Below are 22,620 nucleotides of genomic sequence, written 5' to 3' on the forward strand. Positions count from 1 at the left end.
GGGCGCAGTAGATAAGCCAAAGGGCAGTGCAGACAATTGATAGTGCATTGAACCTGCTATGAATCTGAGGTATCTTCTGCAGTTTTGTCTGATAGGGATATGCAGGTATGCCTCCTTGAGGTCCAAGGTCACGAGCCAAGCTTTCTTGCCCAGCATGGGAAGAAGCTGCTGAAGTGTCAACATTTTGAATTTCGGAACATCCAGGTAAGTGTTTAGAGAAGAAAGATCCAGAATGGGCCTCCAGGCTTTGTCCTTTCTGGGAACCAGAAAGAGTCTTGAATAAAATCCTTGTCCTTGCTCTTGTGGTGGTACCTCTTGAATAGCTCTCATTTCCATGAGTGCTGTAATTTGTTTTTGAGCCTCTGCCCATTGATTTGGTGGCAGATTTGGCATTCCTTTTAACCTTGGCAGAGAGTGAAAGTGGAACATGTAACCTTGAGATACAATGTTGAGAACCCATTTGTCTTTGGTGATCCAATGCCAATTGTGATAGAAAAGTGCTAGTTTTCCTCCCAAGGGGGCTGCCAAGAGAAAGTTGTTTGGCAGCTGTAATGGAAGTCATTGAGGCTGCTTTTTATATGGTTGGGGCCTGTCTTCCCCTTCTTTCTGGCCTGGTGCACCCTATTGTCGAGGCCTGTAAGGACTTTGTGGTTGACCTCTACCTCTCTGACATCTGTACCTGCCCATTTGAGGTCTGTCTGTAGCCGGAAAGGACCAATTCTTTGTTGGCCAATTTCTGCTAAATCTTGGTGGCTGACCCTGTAGGAAATCCTTTACCGTTTGCATAGATTTTGCCTTATCCTCCATTTTCTTTAATACCTCTTCTGCCTTAACTCCAAACAACACATCCTGCTGTAAAGGTGCATCCAATAATTTTGCTTTAACATGATCTGGTAAAGTACAGTTTTGTACCTACCATAAATGTAGATGTTCGAGTGTTCACACTGCTGCAGTCATTACACTTGGGTTATCCTGCCGTCAGGTGGTCCCGTAGTCGGCCAGAGTTCCAAAGTCTTGGTCCGGCATCGGTTGCCGTCGCTTCTTCCCTGATGTCAGTGCGCCAGGGGTATATAAGATGCATCCAACGCCATTTTCTTCAGTTTTTCTTGCCCCATATGTCAAGTGCCCCCTAGTAGGTAGGCAATACATATTGCTAATCAAAAACATATTATATATATATATATATATAAAATAAAAACAATACCTTCAGTTACAAGCAAATACACCACACAGGTTGTATAGGATAGAAAGGTATAGGAAAGTCCAGCTAGTTCAGCGGGGATGGAGGGAGGGTAACCTGGACTGCAGCAGTGTGAACACTCGAACATCTACATTTATGGTAGGTACAAAACTGTACTATGTTAATCGTGTTACACTGCTGCAGCCATTACACTAGGGTAGAATCCCAAAGCTAAGGTTGGGTGGCTGGTCTATAAAGAGTTAGGATTGGCTATGAGGCCCTGCAGAACTGCAGTGGCAAATCCTGCTCTGGATTTAGAGTAAAGAGGCAGGTTGGTTGGTAAAGGTGTGCACTGAACTCCAAGTTGCAGCCTCCAAAATTTCCTTGGTAGGTACTCCTCTGAGAAAGGCTGTTGAAGTGGCTGTTGTCCTGGTGGAATGTGGCCTAATGTTATTTGGGACTGATTTTCCATGCTGTGTGTAGCAGTACTGAATACAGTGTCCTATCCATTTGGATATAGTCTGCTTTGAGATAGCCTTGCCCTGTGATCCTGCAGCATATGCTACAAACAGTTGCTCAGTTTTCCTGAAAGCTTTTGTTTTGTCCAAGTAGAAGCATAGCTGTCTGTGTATATCCAAAGAATGCAGAAGTTTCTCCCCTTTATTCCGGGGGTTTGGATAAAAAGTTGGCAAATGGATGGTTTGGTTAAGAGCCACGCTAGATACCACCTTTGGCATAAAGGTAGGGTTTGTCCTAAAGATACCCTGTCCTGATGAAAAATTATAAAAGGTTCCACTGCCATTAATGCCTGTAGCTCTGAGACTCTTCGTGCTGAAGTTACTGCCAGGAGCAGAGCTGTTTTCCATGATAAAAATTTTAGATCGGCTGTATTGGCTGGCTCAAAAGGTGGTATGGTCAGTTTTTCCAAAACGAAATTGAGGTCCCAAGTTGGTGTTGGTGCTCTCCGGGGCGGTCTTATGTTTTTAGCCCCTCTGAGGTACTGCTTTAGCAAGGGATGAGAGAATAAAGGAGGATCCGTGTTGTAATGTGCTGAAATGGCAAAGGCGTGGATCTTAATTAATGAGAAGAATAGGCCTCTGTCCAGCATCTCAGTTAAGTATTGTAAAATCCGAGGAATGTTTGGAACAAGAGGATCAAGGCTTTGAGCCTGGTTTCAGGCGCAGAATCTTTTCCATTTTTCTGAGTAAGCTTTCCTGGTGCTAGGCCTCCTGGCCTCCAAAATGACATCAATAACAGCTTTAGAGGGAGGTGTTGCCTGTTTGACTAATGTATCTGCCATGCAGCCTGGTTTAGGGTTTTGAGCTGACCGTGCAAGATCTGATTGTTTTGTTGAGTCAGAAGGTGTGGAATTTGAGGCAAAATCCATGGTGGGCCTTGAGCCAAGTTCCTTAAGATAGGGTACCAGTGCTGGCGTGTCCAGTCTGGAGCAATCAGGATCATCTGTGGTTTATCTTGCCTGGCTTTTAGGAGTACCTTTGAAAGGAGAGGCAGTGGTGGGAAGGCATACACTTTTAGGTTTTTCCAGCTGAACAAAAGAGCATCCACTTTCCATGCTTGTTTGTGATAAGTCCTTGTGCAGAATTTTTGTAGTTGGCAATTCAGTGGGGAGGCAAAAAGATCTATGTCTGGGCATCCCCACTTTTGCGTTACCATGCTGGAGATTTGTGGATTCAATTTCCATTCGTGAGGGTCCATGATATTTCTGCTTAGATCATCTGCCAGAGTATTTTTCTTTCCTGGCAGGAATTGTGCTTACAGGTGAACTTGATACGTTAGAGCTGTGTTCCACAAGGTCATGGCTTTTACTGCATAGGGGTTAAGAATGAGTGCCCCCTTGCTTGTTTATGTACCACATTACTGTGGTGTTCTGTCGTTAGTAATAATTGTCCTGGATGTAGAAGGTTCTTGAAAGCTGTTAGGGCATTTTGAACAGCCAACATCTCTTTTTGATTGATGTGAAGATGCATCTGGTCTGTGGTCCACTTGCCCTGAATGCATTTTCCTGCCATGTGTGCTCCCCAGGCGTAATCCGAAGCATCTGTTGTTAGAGTTTGCCTGGCTCTGGGTTGGGTAAAAGGCTGACCCTTGTTTAGGTGACATGCCTGTGCCCACCATCGAAACTCCTGTTGTAGGCAGGGAATCATTGGTATTACTGCTTCTAAACTGTGAGAGTGAGTCCAAACACTTTTTAGGTACCATTGTAATTTCCTCATATGCAATCTGGCATATGGTATTAGTAGTATGCAGGATGCCATGAATCCCAGGGCCTGCAGAATTTTTCTTGTAGGGAGATGGGACTTTTTTGCCAATAATTGAAAATATTGAGTTAGTTGAACTTGTCTGTCTGGCGTGAGGTAAGCCATCTGGGCCGTTGTATTTAAGCTGGCACCCAGGAATATAATCTGTTGCAAGGGCACTAGTTTTGACTTCTTTTCGTTTACTGTGTACCCCAGAGAAATTAGCAACCTTTTTACAAACACCAGATGCTGTAGAAGAATGTCTTTTGTCTCTGCTTGAATGAGCAGTCGTCCAGGTATGGATATATTTGAATGCCTTTTTGTCTGCAAAATGCAATTACTGGTGCCAGGCACTTTGTGAAGACCCTGGGCACAGTAGATAAGCCAAAGGGCAGTGCAGAGAATTGGTAGTGCATTGTACCAGCTTTGAATCGGATTTATCTTCTGCAATTTTGTCTGACAGGGACATGCAGGTATGCCTCTGAGGTCCAGAGTAACAAGCCAAGCCTTCTTGTCCAGCATGGGTAGAAACTGCTGTAATGTCAACATTTTGAATTTCGGAATATCCAGGTAAGTATTCAGAATTGAAAGGTCTAGTATGGGCCTCCAGGCCTTGTCCTTTCTGGGGACCAGGAAGAGTCTTGAGTAAAATCCTTGTCCTTGTTCCTGTTGTGGTACTTTTTGAATAGCTCTCTTGTCCATGAGGGCTGAAATTTGTTTTTGTGCCTCTGTCCATTGATTTTGTGGCAGGTCTGGCATTCCTTTTAGCCTTGGTAAAGTATGAAAGTGGAACCTGTAACCTTGAGACACAATATTCAGAACCCATTTGTCTTGGGTGATTGTTTGCCAGTTTTGAGAAAAAAGTGCTAGTTTTCCCCCTAAGGGGGGCTTCCAAAAGGGATGTGTTTGGCGTACGAAGGGGAAAGTCATTGTGACTGTTTCCTGTAAGGTTGGGACTTGTCCTCACCTCCTTTTGGGGTTGAGGTGCCCCACTGTCGTTGTCTGTTTGAGGCTTGGGGTTGAGATCTGCCTCTTGGGCGTCTGTATCTGCCTCTCTGTGGCCTGTCTGACACTGGAAAGGACCAATTCTTTGTTGGCCAATTTCTGTTAAACCGAGGTGGCTATACCTGTAAGAAATCCTTGACTGTTTGCATAGATTTAGCTTTATCCTCCATTTTCTTTAACACCTCTTCTGCCTTAACACCAAGCAAGGTATCATGCTGTAAAGGAGCATCCAATAATTTTGCCTTAACATGATCAGGTAAACTCTGTTCTTTTAACCAAGCATGTCTTCGAATCACAGAACCTGTAACTGCGGCTCTACAAGAGGCCTCTAAAGAATCGAAACCACATTGCAGAGTATGTTTTCCCACCTGTTCAACTACATGCAATAAATCCTGCATTTCTTTACAATTAGGAGCTTCTGAGCTTGCAAGCATTTTCTGTTTTAACTGAGCCATTAAATATTGTTGGTACTTAATCATGTGAAACTGGCAATTTAAAGCTCTTACTGCTAAAGTTGCAGAAGTGTATGCTTTCTTCCCCCATCTATCAAAAGCTCTGGAATCTCTGTCAGAGGGTACTGGATTTTTTGCAATGGAAGCCTTAATCCCTTTTGGACCCTGGGAAATAGTTTCTGGATCAGCAGAAGGGTTTTTGTAAAGAAACTTGTGAGAGTCAGGGACTCTATAATACCTATCTGACTTGGCTGGAGCAGGTGGCAAAGAATCAGGAGATAGGCTGGATTCAGAGAACACATCATCCACAATATCTAGCACAGGCGGAATAGCCAGGGGGCTGTGCTGAGGCAATAAAAGGAAATCCCTGAGCCTTTTCTTGGATTCTGAGTAATCCTGACTTTCCCAGTGGAAATGCTCCCTCACTGTATGTAAAGTTTCCCCAAAAGAATAATCCTCAGGAGGAGAGGCTGAAGGGATAGATTCTTCAGCATCTGAGTCCTCATAGGGGGGTAGAGAGTATCCCTGGTCTGAAGAGGAATCAGAGGAAATGGAAACCTGATCAGAGGAATCATAGTCTGTATCCTGCCTAGGCCTTTTCTCAGGAGGGGGATGGGAACCCCTGATTAGAGTAATGAGGTCTTTGGCCATTTTAAGCATCTGTTTCTTAGGCATGGAGGACTGTCCAGGAGAATGCTGTAATTGTTTATTTGTCTTTAATGGTACCTTTGCCTTGGCTGTTGTTTTAATGGTAAGTTGTGAAGGTCTGAAAACACCCTCAGAAGCCGATGCCTGCTCAGCGGCTCCGGACCCATCTGAGGGATTAGTTTCCGTAGGCCCAATATGTTGAGTTTCCAGAGGCCTTAGATGTCTCCACGTGGGAGTCGGAAGCAGCCTGTGTTTAGAATAGGAAGGAGTAAATTACATAGAAATACATGGAATTTATGGGAAGAATACATGCAGAATAATGGTCAGGAGGAGAGAAATTTGAGGGAAGGTAAGACTGAGCAATTTATGTAATATTAGAGAGAGTGATAAACTGTCAAAATAAAAAAACATATACGTATAATTCATGAATTTAATGAAAAAATGTAAAATCATTTTCTTTAATATAGCTGTAGATGTAACCATGTCATTCATCCACCTATGAAGTTAATAAAGGCACTTGAAAAGTGGACATTGTTTTAATTTCTTTCCCTGGCCTCAGTACAAGCATTGCCCAGGCATCTAACTGATAGTCACCTGGATCACAGTTAGGACTTCATCCCCTATACCAACAGAGATGGTAATGTCTTCACTTATCTCTAATAAAAAAAAAAAAAAAAAAAGTGTAAAAAAATAAAAGAGGACTGGGTGTGGGCGCAGTGTTTTGAGTCTTCTTTGGCTGCTCAGCTTAGAGATATTAAAATCATTTCAGACCCAAACTCTGCTGCATCTAAAGCCAGCCTTCGCTAAAAGAATGAAAATAAGTATCATCCTGCACATGCTGATTATTTTTATTGTATTTCATAAACATCTACATTCGTAACATTTGTCGCACTTTAGCAGAGCTAAACAAAGCTCAACTGTTTCCACTGCAGCTTAATTACATTGTCTCCCCTAGTTTTACAGGACTGTATTATTCAGATTGTGAGGTTTCCCTGCACTTGAGCTCTAAAACCGGCATTTTTACATTAATGGGTTTTCCAATTGCACTCTTGTAGCAGGTGTGTGCTACAGCAACAGCAAACCTATCTGAGCTGAGGGCTGCTAGACCTTGCTGCTGTAAAAACTTGTTTTTCTGACTCTATGTAAGCCCAGTGTTTGCACAGGTTTGTGCGCAATTCCTCAGAGCTGCTCTTGGTTTGACTACTTCATCTGAGTGTTACAAAGAATCTGCTGCATCTAAAACCACGTGCTACTATCCATCACCAACCTCTTTTTCCCCAGTTTTGTACGTGCAGCCAGGATGTCACTTCAACAGTGACAGTCATCTAGAGCCAGTGTTCAGACTGCTAACTCTGCCACAATTCTTCCATTCCACACATAGGCGTGCGTACACACAGGGCACCCATATCCAATTTAGAGAGTCCAGTACACCTACTGCATGATTTTGGAATGTGGAAAGAAACCAAAGCACCTGGAGAAAACCCTCGAACACAGGGAGGACATGAAGACTCCACACAGAAGGCACCCAAGCTGAGAATCTAACCAGAGAACCTCTTGCTGTGAGGCTGCAATACTGCATGTCATATCCCTAAAATCTTGATTTTCTAGGTATTAAAATAAATATTACCTATAATCTGCCCTTCCCCTAAACCAATGCATCTAAATTGAACTGCAAGTTTATCTAATAAAATTTCAATTAAATAGTTAATTTTTCATCCTTTACAAGGATAATTTATCAGTTCTATAGCTAAAAATATCTGGGAGCCTAAACCATTTTTAGTATCCTATTTCCAGTGGTCAGCTACCTGCTTAATATTAAAAGAACAAAAACAAGTATCATTTTGCAATTGGGACCCAGGTGGACAGTAGTCTCTCCTGTGATAATCACACTGCCACAGTAGTCAGGAAATCCTTCTACGTGGCACACCTCATCACTAAAGGTTTCTCATCCAGGAAAAAAGAGGTAATTGTTCCCATCTACTAGTCACTCATTAGACCCATTATAGAGTACAATGCCCCTTTTGGTATGCACCTCACAAGACATCTACTACAACTGGAAAGGCCACAGAATACCTCACAAAGAGGATTACCGGCCTCAAGCAAATGCCCTATGCAGCCTAACAGACAAAGCTATGTCAAACCTACAGCTTTTAGACATGCTCCACTAAGAAATCCCAATCCCTATGAGCTACACGCTCTAGGGACATGAACCTTGTCACCACAATAAACAGAACATGCTGGAGGGACAGATTACTGTCCCAGAGACTTCCCATACTCTGGAACAAACTACCTATCTATATCAAACAAATCTCATTAGCACTCTTCAAGAAAAATCTTGATGACTGGATGGGAGATAGGAAATTCACCCCGGGGATCACTTCTGTGGCTCTGCTCAACAGTGGCGCAGGAAAATAATTTTCTTGGGTGGCGAAAGCCAGGGTACCTTTTGGCTAGGCTTATATAGACCCTAGGGCCAATAGCCTAGTACCTACCTATGAACCAATTCTGATTATTATTTTTACTGTATTTTATAAGAATCCTGTGTTTCTTACATTCCATGCACTTTACTAGCGTTTCAGACCTGAACTGTCTACATTGCTACTGTAGTACTTAATTACATCCTGTCTGCAAGGTTTACAGGACTGTAGTACCTAGATTGTGTGGTTTCCCTTCACTTGAGCTCCAAAACCAGCATTTTTACATTAATAAGGTTTTCTGAGTACACTCTTGGCAGAAATGTGCTGTAGCAAAACTCTCTGAGTTGTGGGCTGCTGGTTGAAAGATTATTTGTGTTTTTTCCTGATTGGTCTCTAGGCCTTGCTGTTGTAAAACTTGTTTTGTAGATTCTATATAGGCTCAGTGTTTGCGCTAGGCTACTTTCCACACAGTGGCGGTTAGCACTGCCCTCTATAGGCGCAAACACTTCCAAGCTAAAATTTCCCTTAGAATAGCTAACTTTGCAACTGTTCCCAGTTCCCATGATGCTCTAGGGGCATCTGAGTTGTGTGGAGAGTAGCAGCCCCTTGTTGGATAGCTGCAGTGCACACAGAGTACAGCACCCAATCTTCACCCATGTGCAATCATCCCAGCCCAGTTAAATCGACCCACTCTTCTCACTGGTTAATCCCCCAGTAAAAAGCCTGGAACCATGGAGAGGCACTTTCCTATCTCTTAAGGCCAGCCTCGTGGACATGGGCATCCTGAGGCAATGTAGCAACTCTCTCATGTATACTGACAACCACTTAATCCTTAAAAGCAAACAGTATTTGAGAGATGTAGTTACACTATGAAAACTGAGATACGACTCTCACATACTGACAAATCAAATGACAAACAGGTTTGTCAGCACATGCACATCACTCCCCTTACTAAATAAGGTCTCAACACATAAACCCGCATATGTGGTGGTACACATAAGTAACTGACCAAAACCTCAGCCTCTTGTATACTGCCTTCATAAACCACATGCAAACAAAACCAAGTGAACATTAACCACTGCATATAAAAGTACACATCACGGTATCTCCATAAGCAAGCCCATAAAGCGAAACACAACACATTCAAACATTTTGGTCATAGGAGATTCCAACATGAGACACACAGACGTCACCCTCAACAGGTTGGATAAAAAGAGAGTCAGTCAGTTGGCGGTCAGGGGCCAAGCTTTACCAGATCATGCAGGAACTCAGGTCACTCAACCACAAGTACTAGTACGACTAAGTCATAATCCATGTGGATGTGAATGACCAGATATGTACCTCCATAGACTACATGAAGAGAGAAGTGATTGACATCTCTAAATACATGTTGCAGGTGGGTATGAGCCTCGCAATTGAGCAGCATCCTCACAAAGAATGATACCACAATACAAAACAGAAAATGACTGACTTCAACAATTCGTTTACCTACTGGTGTCATTCCAAGGGGATCTAGTACTTGTCGGCCTGGGACGACATGCTTGACAGACCACACTGCTTTGCCAGAGATGGTCTGCACCTGTTGCTGCTAGGCTTTCAAATACTGACTAAGGCATTAATCAACCTATAGTGCCTTTTTAGGCAGTATCAAACTAACAGACCTACCAACATTACAAATTCTTCTAATGCCAAGCTGAAGGCACTGCTGCTCAGTGCTGGGAATCTTAACAACTGCACTCCCTGGAAGCTCTCCTCACCCTGGAGAATGCTGACATCTGTGCAGTTATACAAAGATATTTCAAGGCTGTGGAAAGCACTCTGGCAGTGCATGGCTGCAATGACTATCACACATTCAGACCACCCTCTGAAGAGGAAAAAATGAGAGGAGGAGGTGTTTCCATTTTCATAAAAAAACAGGATAACTCGCTTGTACTACTCCATGACCAGCTCACTACTGGCAAAATCCCCCACCATATTTTCACTAGCTAGATGTCCCACACCATGAACAATAAAAAACCACTCCACAATATCTGAAGTTACTAGTATCACTTACTAATCAGCTCAACACACTACTCATGGGCAATTCTAACTATCTTCATAAACTGGGAAACGTATACACCACTAACATGCAGGCTCAGAGATTCCTGGTCTTTGTCAATGCAAATACTCTGGTACAACGGTCTGCACTTTTACCAAGGGCTCAAATACCGTTGAAATAGTACAAGCATGTGGGAGCACTGCACACTCCCCCCCAGCATAATGTCCTCATTGGAAAGATGGGATCATAAAAGGGTCTTTGAAATAAATGTAACAGCAGAACTCGCATCAAACCCTAAAAGCCTGAAGACTTTTTCCAAGGAAAATTACCTTGTATTAAAGTGATAACACAAGTGATTTTAAAGCTCCCCCAACCCCAAAAACACGGAGAACCATGCAGAAGTATATATGAATGCAGTGCACAACCACTTAAACAGCATAGAAACAGCAGTACCTGACTGAACTAATCCAAGGTCTTGCTGGAAAAACAAGTCACGGTGATGGACCCCTGGCATAAATAGATTATACAACAGAAGGTAGAAATTACTGCCCAGAAGTAAATGGGAGGGTGCACAACAGAGAAAAAGTCCTTCATTAGTCTCAACTAGCAAATCAGGGAACTAGTCAAGTCCTTGAAAGATAAATACGAAAATAAAACAGCCCCCCAAACAAAAGATAACCACAATGCATTTTTTTAGTTATGTCCAAACTCTTAAGGGAAATACTTAATGTGCTGAGTTGACTATAGATGGCACTACATATACTCAGCCTGAAAAAATAGCACATCTGCTGGCAGATAAATTTAGCTCAAATCTCACCCCCTCATCATCTCCAGTCTCTCCCCACTACCATTCCTTTGCCTGTTATCACAAAAGAACTGGTTGCCACTACACATTCTAAAGCTAGAAACATAGCATCGATGGACCCTGACAGAATCACAGGGTGCCTATTAGCTTGAAATATGACCTAGCAGACCCACTCGGATCTCTATTTAACCACAGTCACCAGACTGACTTTGCCCCAGTAGAGTGGAGGACAGCAAAATCATCTCTCTGCACAAGGGGGAGGGCATAAACTGACCCAAGAAACTACTGACCCACAAGTCTGACTAGCCTCATCTGCAAGGCTATGGAAAGGATAATCATAGATCTGACCAACGATGACACAGTAGACCCAACCCAGTTAGCCTTTGTCATGGGCAAGTACTGCCTGCTCAAGCTGGTGGACTTCTTTGAGAAAGTCACAAAGGCCACAGATGAGGGTAAGACAGTGCATTACTGCCTACTTTGACCTGGCGAAGGCATTTGACACAATACCCCCACTCAAGTATTATAAATAAACTGACAACATTAACATAAACCTCTGTCACCAGATGGATAGCCAAATGGCTCATGGATAGGACACATTATTAGAATGGGGAGTCCACATCCAGCAAGAGACCAGTCACCAGTGGAATACCAAAGGGCCCAGTAGTGGGCCTTCTTATAGGTTCATAGGATGATACTAGGCTATTGGCCCGGAGGCCCTTATAAGCCTAGCCAAGAATTTTGACTATGTTCCCTCAAAGTCAGCACCTGTTTCCCCTGTCCAGCAGGGACATAAGGGGGTCCCAGGGGTGTATTTTCTGTTTCCCATCCAGTCATCCGGCTTCCGCTTAAAGAGGGCTAAAGAGGTACTCTGCTTGACATGGAGAGGGAGTGTATTCCACAGATGGGGGAGTCTTTGGGACACAAATCTATCTCACCAACAAGTTCTATTAATATCACAGACCAGGTCTTCTGTTTGGGATATACTTCTCAGATGTCAAAGCTAATACAGATGGACTTTGGCTGAAGAAGTTTGCTGATGACTGCAAGATGGGGCAATTGCCAACTTCCCAAAATATATTGATATCCTAAGGAAAGGACTGATGTAGATGAATGACTGGTGTCAGAGCCATGGCCTCAAACTAAATGTGAAGAAGTGCATAACAATACCATTTGGGAAATCATGTACCCTTGCAAATTACAACAGTGACAGCACCCCCCCCCCCAAAGTGGACCCAGTGGTGAGGGATCTAGGTACTCAAAGTAATCTGAACTTTGACCACTTAAAGTCGACAGTGGTGAGGAAATCTTTCTTTGCGGCTCAGCTTATAAGTAAGGGAACAGCATACAGATATGAAGATGTCATAGTACCACTGCAGTTGTCTCTCATCAGACCAATAACAGAGTACAAATCATCCTTTGGCATGTACCTCGCCAGGCTCCTCCAACAGTTGGAGCGTGCTCAGAGGTTCCTCACCAAACAAAATGCACAATATAACTAACATGTCACATGCAGACCAATTAAAAGCCCCATCACTATATTCAGTTTCTTACAGATTACTGAGGAGGTGGTGATATATGCCTAACCTAAAAGGCAGTCTCTGACCCAGTCCTATTGGAAATGTTGCATATTTGCATAACTAAATGCAAGAGGGTTACCTGTTCCAAGGATCTAAACCTGATCTCTGACATGCAAATATTATGCTGGAGGGGCAGATATGTGTCCGAGAGATTGTCCCTCCTCTGGAATAGGCTTCTTATTTACATGAAGCAGAGTCCCTCCCTGACCAACTTTAAGTGCAATCTGCAGCAATGGATCAGAAATTGCAAATTCACTCCTGAGGTGGTGCCCATGTCCCTTATGGACAGAGGCAATCTGTAAAAACTGTCAAAACCCCACTTGCTGACCCTTGTTATCTTTCCTAAAGAGACAGAAAATCTGAGTAGAACTGGTTAGGCTTGTAATGGCTCTTGAGCCATTACCCTTGTAATTTCCTATGAACCTAAGGTAGTCAGCGCACTTCCGAGTACATCAGTAACCAACATTGCTGTCTCATGGTCAGTAGCCACAAAAATAAATTGTACATTGGATTTAAAGTATTACAAAGGAGAAGTTGTTTGAGAGTCAGAACAGGGGCATCATGATATGACATGTCCAAAAGGGTCAAAAAAGTGCTGTGACTGAATGTTGGTAAAGTAACCACGATCTTGGAACAGAACTGATAAACACATTTCGTGTGTGTGTGTGTGTGTGTGTGTGTGTGTACTACTGCCAAGACCATCAAGTCTCCCTCCAAGCACTCAAATGGCCCATTCACTCCTCCTGGGGCAACAGCCCACTGTCCCATTTCTTTCCCTGTCAGGGCAAGGCTATCCACCATACAGGGATTGGGGCTTTTCCTTAAGGCCGTAGCATCCCGTGTGCATCTGTACACAAAACACAGAAGGTGTTTTCATTCAACAGGCAACTGTGATGTACATACATGCCTTCCCTGTAAACAGGGACTCTACTGCAATAAGCAGATCCAAGCACATTATCCAGCACCCCCCACCCAAAAGAAAGACAAGCTGGCTGAGCCATGTCATTTTTCACCCTCCCCCCTGCCAGCTCCATCAGATACCCAAGCTTTGAAATGATCTTTGATCAGTTGGGTCATAGTAGGGGCTTTATCCCTCTTTGTCACTGGAGAAAGACATCTTTCTGGTTAAGTCTATACTTAAACGACAGGACTGTGAATTGCTGTACCTGATGACATGGGTTGTTTCTGTGACCTCATGGAAACAGTAGATCCTGCCAAACTACAAATGTGAAAGACTTGCGATAAGGCAGGACAAATGATGTAGTTATCTGCTGGTGGAGGTTTCTTCAGCAACAGAACCTCTTGGGGTTTTACCCACCACAATAAGCTCAGTCATTTCACTCTCTCATCTGCAGTATAATTCTGGATGGCTCTCTTGCTGGTACAGAGGAAAGTGTCTGTTTTACTTCAAAAGTCCAAAGCACTGGAATCTGTGGATGCTCCTTGGAGACCAGCTTTATTCTCTTTTTGTAGCAGCCATAAAGTATAACGCATCTCCTCCAACACTGCTTGTTGAGGATCTGTTTGTATTCTTTTAAATTAACAGGCAAGAGAGCTGAATCATTATGACCCCAACTTCAGTCACAACCCAGCTACTGTAAATCTAACAGGCTGAGGATTTCCTATTCTTTTCAGAAAACAACAATGAATCACTTCTTCCCTTCTCAGTAACTTTTACTTTATGTTTATTCTCTCTCCAGTTTCTATTTCGACTGATTTTTCTAACTTTTTAATCACAGCAATGTTTTTTTGCAATTTTCAATCATCAAAGTCCAGTGTTGTTTCTAACCCTGAGACAAGACTGACAAGATTCTACCTTATGCTCAGGCTGTAAAGCAAGCACTGGATGTGGTGATACGAAAAGAGGTATGAGCCTTTCACAATCACATTTAAACACAAACACAAGAGGAATTAGAAATTGTTTCTCTATGATAAAAGCAGAACTGCTCAATTTCCTGGAGAAATTATGATCTTTTAAATCAATAGACCAATTTCCCTTAAAAAAAAATAATGCTATAATACGTACAAACTGTGAACAAAGGAAATGATGGCATGGAAAACGGCAAAACATACGATATCTGTATCGGGTGGAAGACGTGTACTGGTCTTCAAAGAGAAGAGTCATCAGTAGAATTATCTGGCCAGATCATGGAAAATCAGAAGGTGGGTAAAACCCAAATATATGACTCACAGTTAAAATGACTCTCTAAAGATCATAGGTTCATAGAGTCATACTAGGCTAATTGCCCTTGTGGGCCATTTTAAGCATAGCCAATTACCCCATGTGATAATCAAACCCTGCACCTTGTGTTCATAACGTAAACACCTTCACCATTATGCCAACCTCCCACCTAAAACATATATATATTTCAATTGACTGAAATTTATCTAAGTAAGCAGAGCAGTGTATTAAAAGCACAGCTGCAGGATGGATGTTTAGGTGGTGGTTTAGCATACTGAACAGAGGAGAGAGTAGATAAAGTGTGTTTCAGGTAAAATATACACTACCACCTTGGAAAAATCAGATACACTGCGAACCTTACAGCAGATGGAAAGAAGGCACACTCAAGAGATGTTCTGCATGCTAATGGAAAAATGTAACAGACCATATTACAGAAATGTACTACAAGTACTTCATACCAGCAGCATCTTCCCACAGCCTCTCAATGCAGACTATGTGAGGCTGTAGGTTGGGTTCAGAAGGTTCCACATATACATAATCTCCGACATGATACTTGCTGTTCCGGAAGCTGCAGTCTTGGCTATAAGTGCGTTGCAAGACAGAATGGCCAACACTTCCATAAGGCTCGTCACTCCTCTCAGCTTCTGGTCAAAATGAAATGAAATAAACAATGAGCTAAACAAAAATAAAGTTGGAAACAATCTTTGTAAATTTATACTAATACTTCACTAAGAAAAAAATCCAATATTTAATAGTTTTACCTGATTTTAGATTATAGTGTAATCAATGCGCTTTACAACATAACACAAGATAAAAAATATAAAGCAATTAGTACAAAAGTCATAACTATGTAAAGAAAAAGAAAAAGAAAGAGAAGACTCTTAATGAAACATTTTCAGATTCAGTTTGTTCACCTTTAGAAATCACCAAGCTTAGACAAACCCAAAGTCAAACTTGGTTAACTCAGGGACTTCCTTGAAAGCCAATGGTAGTAACTTCTGAAAGTTAGAAGAAAGAGATAATATACACAATCAGTTGTTTAGGCAAGTGCAAGAACTGTGCAAAAAGCGAAGTGAAGAGTTAGAAAAAAACAAAAGCCTACAAGCAAAGTAGCACATAGAAATTCAAACATAAGACTGCAAATAAGCAAAAAGACCCAAGTAGCACACCATTTCAATCATTAACAGTAACCAGTATTTTTTTTTTTTATTTAACACTAACTCAACAGTACTCATATGACTAGTAAAGTCAGGAAAACGAATGCACAGAGCTGCCCAACTGTCATTCAGAGTCAATTTTCACTTGTTGCTTGGTTTCCTCCCATATGCTGAACCTCTGAACTGCCCCCACAGGTGTGTATGATGCTAACTCTGTGTGCATTATGAATTGAAACATTCCCAATCAGGACAAACTTTCTGGCTTACACCCTATGTTTGCCAGGATAAGGCTCTCACTCCCTCACATACTTAAACAGTATGATGTGTGAATCACAGAATGAATGTATAAGTCTCTCCTCTGTAGAATAAGGAGGGGAGCCAAGTCAGAAATTAACAATACAGCCATCTGATTCTTTGTCCATGTACTGTAATACTTGAATTGGTCACTGCAGGCACACATTCACTCAGGGACATTTCAGTCTAATGCTTGCTCAAGCTCCTTCCCTCCTCCCATGATGCACCACAACCCTCTCCAGACTGAGTAGATAATAAGGAGGATGCCTGCAAAGAGTACAAGTATAACATAACAGCATCTGGTTAACCTCCAGGCTGGTGTACAGGTGACAATTTGGCTGCATAACAAGTGGACAGGTGTATTACAGTACATGGAAAAGGATTAAATGCATCTAGGATTATGGCAAATAAATAACTTTCATATCCAAGTTGTTTCAGTTTCTACATGGGGTTGGAAAGTCATACAACTGTTGTCATCACCCGATTCAATGATATTCTCTTAACCTTCTGCATTGGTCATGCCCAATTGTCACAGGTCATGTCTAATGCAATCCCCATCCATCTCTACTGCAGAATGTCCTCATTTCCTCTTCACTTCTTCCTGTTTTGCCAAATCTTCTTTACTCAAGCATCTGCTTTCCTGAAACATTGTAAGCTGTTCTATTTGAGCTTCTCTGCAACTGGAACTACTTTGGCTTCTGCTCCGAAGTCTTCATTTGTTTGTTCCACAGTGGTCATGCTATCACTCATCTCAGGCACTTCATCTGGGTCTATATCAGCAAATCAAAACGTGACATACCCGAACACCTAATCATCAACACGTTAACATCGAATTATGAAAACTACGAATGGCCACGTCAGCAAATTTTTTCCCAGGGGAAAAAAATCGCTTGGCCATAGTCGTGAACTTGCCCTTTTCTCAACTGTAGAGTGATCTTAGAGTTGGTATATTTAGTTGGGGGGTACAGCCCCCCAGTTTTGTAGGGTTTTAACAGTGTGTTTGGGTTTTCGTCGGCCAAGCGATTTTTTCTCCCCTAGGGCCATTAGACGTTTTCATAGTTCAATGTTAATGTGTAGATGGATTAGGTGTTCAGGTATGTCACATTTTAATTTGGTGATATAGACCCCTTCAACTCAATCACCTCTAGCTTCCTCACCTGCTCTGCCTTTGCTGACCAGGTTTCTGTACCATACAGAGTACTGGTCACACCACTACCGTGTATTTTTCAGCTTCTTTGGCATTCTTCTGTGACAGACTACCTATTATTTTGTGCCGGGCTGGCTGTAGCCCTTCTGCTACTACCTCTGACCTCATTCAAGCTTTCCCTCTCAACCACCCCTCCCAGACATATGAAGTTAACTTGTTCCACTAGTTTTACTTCTATCTTAATTTTTAACTTTTACTGATTTCTCTCATTTGCTGCCATGACAACTGTCTTGCCTGTACAGTTTCATCCTGTGTGCTTTCAGCCTTGCACTCCATTCCCCTATCAATGGATGAAGTTCTTGTTGAGAGTTTGCTTGTAATGCCACACTGTCTGCATACATTAGCACTGGTGATCTATCCCATTCAACCTGTTTGCTAATGCAGTCCATGACCAGTATGAAGAGCAGTGGGGCTCACAGCTGAGCCCTGATGTACACACATTCCCAGTGGAAAACCCTAGGTGAGTACGAACACTTTTTGTACTTGGGTCATTGGGCCCTTGTACATAGCTTACACTAATTCTATCACTTACTCTAGGACTTTGATTCATCATGCAAATTAGCTTTCTTGGGACCTTGTTATGCTTTCTCCAAGACTAGCAATGCCCAGTTGGGCACTCTTCTCACCTCTAGCTTCTCTAGCTTCTCCCCAACTGTCAGTCTCACTGCACTTCTCATTCAGTCCCTATACTGTAATAACTGGGCACAGTCCCCAGCAGAATAAGATGAGTGGTCTTCAAGAAAATATGTCCTGCAAGACGGTGGCACCAAAGTTTGCTCTAGATTCCAATATGATGTCCAGATAACAGGTGTGCAGGGACAGCCATGTTGCTGTTGCAGAGTCATCCACTGAAAGATCTTTGAAAAAGGCTGTTAATATTGCTACAGGCCTTCCTGAATGAGCCCCCTGACCTGAAAGGTAAGGTTTTGTCACTAGAAATAAAATAAATTGTAATGCAGTTAGATACTCACCTAGACAGTGTGACTTTGGTCACCCTCTTTCCTAGTTCGTAGCAAAGGAAACAAAACAATGCACATCTTGTCTTAAAGATTTTGTTCAGTCTTGATAAAAAAGAAGATACCTGTAAATGTCTAAACAAGCTAACTTAAGACTCATCCTTATTAGAGTAAGGAGGAAAAAATAAGGGAATATTAATGATCTAGTATATAAAAGAGTTCAGATAGTATTTTCGACAAATGTTAGATCAGTCCTAAGCATCACCTGTTTTTTAAAAGATGAGACACATCGGCTTCAAGGAAAGATCATGTAGTTCCAAAACTCTTGTAGCTAAAGTAACTGCCACTAGAAAAAATGTTTTCCAAGAGAGATACAAAAGATTAACTTTGGATGCACATTCACCAGGCTAAACAGAAGCTGGGTAAAACACAGATAGTTGAAAAACTTCAGACTTGATTAAACAAATCTGAAAAAAAGTGAAGAACTGGAGCAAATGGAAACTATCTTGGCTACAACCCTTGCTGGGTCACATCAGCAGGACTTTTCAATCCTTTGTTTTTATATATTTTTCTGGAGGAACACGTCTGCAAAGCTAACAAATGGACCACCCTGTGAGGATTATCTGGGTTCCTTAGCCATTACTGGAAGCACAGAAACTATATGGTTAGTTTGAGTGAGTGTATGGTACATGTCTGGATGAGGCCCGCCCAATAGATGAGATAGTAAACCTTGGGAAAGGTACAAAGAGGACAGGTTTCTTTACAAAATGAGGCCAAATTATGAAAATCAAGCATGTCCAAAATGGAGTAATGAGAATGACGGACTCTGCACAGCCTGGTTTGCTAGATAAATTTCATCATAAGCAGTAAAGGAGGGATTGCATAAAGAAGACCAACGGGATAATGGTGTACAAGAGCATCTCGGTCTGAACCGGAGGAGAGGATTACAAAAAAGAAGTTGCTGCATTTGGTGTTGGGAGGTGACAGGAAACAAATCACAGCAAGTCTTCATCCAGTGAAGAAAGAGCTTGTTCACCACAGATGTAATTAGACCCCATTTGTAAGGCATCATTGGGCACTAACGAGCTGGCATGTCCTCGGCATATTCCCTGCTATCAGAAAGCATTGCAAGCTGACAGCCCATTCTCATATCCTCACTGCCTCACAACAGAGGGAAGCAGAATCTGGTTCCTCAGTGTTTGTTAATATACACCATACCACAGCCATGCTGTCTGACAGAATGGCTATCACACCTTAAAGAAAGGGTTCCTGAAATGCCTGCAACACTAGGACTGTTCCCAAGTCCAAAATGCTGATGTGCAGATGGACTGCTTGCTGGTTCCACGTAACATGAACTTCTGACACAGACAATGCTCCCCCCCCAGCTCAATGCAAACATATAAAAAAAAGCATTCTAGATGAAACTTTAATGAGATTCAAAGATTTATTAAAGATTCATCTGTGATATCCTAAACACTTTTTTTTTTTCATTGACCTTTTTGGAGCTTGGTCCACACTATCTGCTTGAGCTCTCAATGACTCGTTCAATGCAAACATATCATGGTCATTGTGGTTGCTGGAATTGGAAGCAGAAAGAGTCGTCCCATTAGCAAGTTCACAGGCTAAGCCACCAATGGAGATATTTTGGCAAGACTTGGGCAGTCATGACACATGGGTGGGGACACTCCCTTCCTGATGCCTGTTTTTTTTTTTTTTAATCTTGTCCAGATAGGAGTAATCTTTTTGGGGTCTCTTTCAGAAACTCTTTCAGAATCAGCTTATTTCTTATTTTAATGGAAGACACATTGATTGAAATTCTTGCATTTTATACACTCACCTCCTAAATTTTACAACCCCAGGCAGACAACACAAGTTATGTGGGTCCAGGAGTATAGATTATATGGTTGCACATTTTATACTTGCTAAAACCAGAGACTCGATCTTTGTTTTGGAAACAACAAACCCAGAGACAATACAAATACAACATGGTACAAAAGAACAAAGATGTCAAAGTGAACAACAATGAATATTAAATCAGGTAAAATAATAATGTTAAAGTCTGACATAATATATGATTTACTGTGCAATAACTGAGCACTGTAAACACAATCAGAAGACAACCAGCAAAGGGCTGAAGTTATGGCCTGCTAACCAGTAGCTTATACCAACTGCCAAGAAAGTACAGTTGTATAAAATATTACCATAACAGTGGATGTCCTTCATTTCACTGTTGCAGTATTCTTCACCTTAGGGATCTCTTGCCAGTGATAGCCCAATGTCCGGCCAGTACACCAAAGCCTTTAGATTTTGACTCCATTGTACATCACATGTATACTCCCAGTATAGGACACAAGGCATAACGGTGACATACGGATACCCAGAACTGAATTGCCCCAGTAAAGAACAGTCTCTATAGGACACAAGTGTAGATCAGAGTGTTTATGTATCTTTAAGAAGCTTTTCAGTGAGCTAGCACATGTGTATAAATACTCAGCATGTGCAAGTGTGCAAGCAAGACTGCCATTTTGTAGAGAGTTGCAGAGGTGTGAGCATGTATGTATGTGTAGTAGTCAGTCACTCAGTTTGCTTATATTTTATGTTGCTGCTATCAATCCTGATGTGTTCATATGCAATAAAGTATATGAACGAACACCTGAGCCTCTTCGTCTTAACTATCTACACAAGACGAACGACATGGTGTCAGAATGGGATCTAGAAACAAGACCATGAGGTACTCAGTTAAAGTTGGAGGAATATACAAGGAGTAGATCATCCCTACTGCTCAAACGATTTGCAAAACAGGTCAGAAAAGAATTCCAGGTACTAAAATTTGCTTAAATTATTTTTTACTCAAAGAATATAAAACAAAGGGGTCAGTACACTCAAAACGAATTTCTAGTTAAACAAACTGTCCAAAATTGAGACGTATTGATAAAATATTCTAATTAGTTATGAAAGTGTTTGAAATTATATCCGAATTGCATAAAACATATAAAACAAGGAGCATGACCATATTTTTTCGCTATGTGCTACTTTTTCATATTAGCTAAGGCTATTCAAAACAACTGAAGTGTACAAAGTGTTTGCAAGTTTGTGCTGCATTACAGTGCATTTATTTTGCAAAATACAGCCATTTCAAAGAATATTTTTCAAAGTACCATCTCTTGCAGAATTTATTGAGCATTTGAATGTTGTTACAAGTACTTGGTGTACACCAAGGGCTATATTTTGCATTGTGTTTAAGCATACTTTCTTGGCATGGGAGAAGGATTTAACAGACCTGCTCCACTAATATTTGATGATAATATAACAGAAAACTGGAGAGTGTTTGAGCAAGAGTATGATATTTTCATACAGGCTGCATTTTCTGACAAAGATGCACATACAAAGGCATTTATTCTGCCTAATTTAGCTGGTTCAGAAGCCAATGAAAGGGAGCGTTCATTTGTGTATGCAGGGGAGGGGGGAAACTGCCATATTATTTTATTTTATTTATTTTACATTTGTTGACCGGGCTAGTCTAACTGGATACATGTCCATTTTCAGTAGAGGCCCGGGGAGAAAAGCTCCAGACAAAACATTATACGCAATAAAGATTAATATTGGAATTACATTAGCAATTTTAAACATTGAAAATTAGAGTATGGAGAGAAAAAAAATAAATTGATCAAGCAAGGAAAAAGGAATAGTAATAATGTGTTTTTTTTTTTTTTTTGAGGATGAGACTACTCATTAGTAATATTTGGGGTAGTTAGTTAGAAGGAATGATATGCTTGTAAATATTAAAATTATATGCAAAGAGGTATATAGTAGTACCAGCTGTACCGGCTGAAACGAGGGAGGACCCAGACTGCTTAAAACATAAATTTAGAAAAATGTGTAACCCCAAACTAATATTACAATGTAAGGCACTTATTTTACACAAGAGATCAAAAGCCTGGTGAAACTATTGCAGCATATATAACAGACTAGAGAAATAAGGCTAAAATGTGCAAATTTGGTAAATTAAGGGATGAAATGATAAAAGACAGGCTTATGTGTGGTATTAAAGATAAAGTGAAAAAGATTTTGCTTCGAGGCAGCGATTTAACTTTGACTAAGGCCATACAGATTTGTCAAACATATGAGCTCACAGAAAAGCACACAAACATGCTTACAAATGAGAATAGCTTTGGGAGGAGCTGCAACTAAGTTAATGTTGATAGTATGCAGCACATAGTTAAAAGATACAGGCCTGAAGGGTGGAGCTACCACAGCCCCAATTTCAGTGAAACCCAGAGCCTTTCTGGCAAATTCCATGGCATGCTGTGAAAAATAAACATGCTCTGTAAAACACAAGGGTGAGTCAGCAAACTCAAAGCATGTGCCATCTCCTATCCTCATAGTCAACTGTCATAATTTTGGCGGAAATCAGGAGTCTGAAAGAGAAAAGTGCTTAGAT

At 41.5% G+C, this 22,620-nt stretch overlaps 1 protein-coding gene across 13 annotated transcripts in view; it reads right to left on the bottom strand.

Annotated features, from left to right (window-relative positions):
• Positions 1-22,620, bottom strand: part of PBRM1 (polybromo 1) — a 2,726,611-nt gene that overhangs the window by 1,186,356 nt on the left and 1,517,635 nt on the right. For 11 of the 13 annotated variants that reach the window (XM_044078866.1, XM_044078877.1, XM_044078870.1 and 8 more), the window contains one exon: positions 15,024-15,209. In XM_044078866.1, the coding sequence (XP_043934801.1) occupies positions 15,024-15,209 (186 nt within the window). The remainder of the gene's footprint in view (positions 1-15,023; positions 15,210-22,620) is intronic. The other 2 variants (XM_044078875.1, XM_044078867.1) reach the window with 1 other exon arrangement.

Source organism: Protopterus annectens, chromosome 7.part1, assembly GCF_019279795.1.
Source record: "Protopterus annectens isolate FY-2018-M chromosome 7.part1, PAN1.0, whole genome shotgun sequence".
Lineage (NCBI taxonomy): Eukaryota > Metazoa > Chordata > Ceratodontiformes > Protopteridae > Protopterus > Protopterus annectens.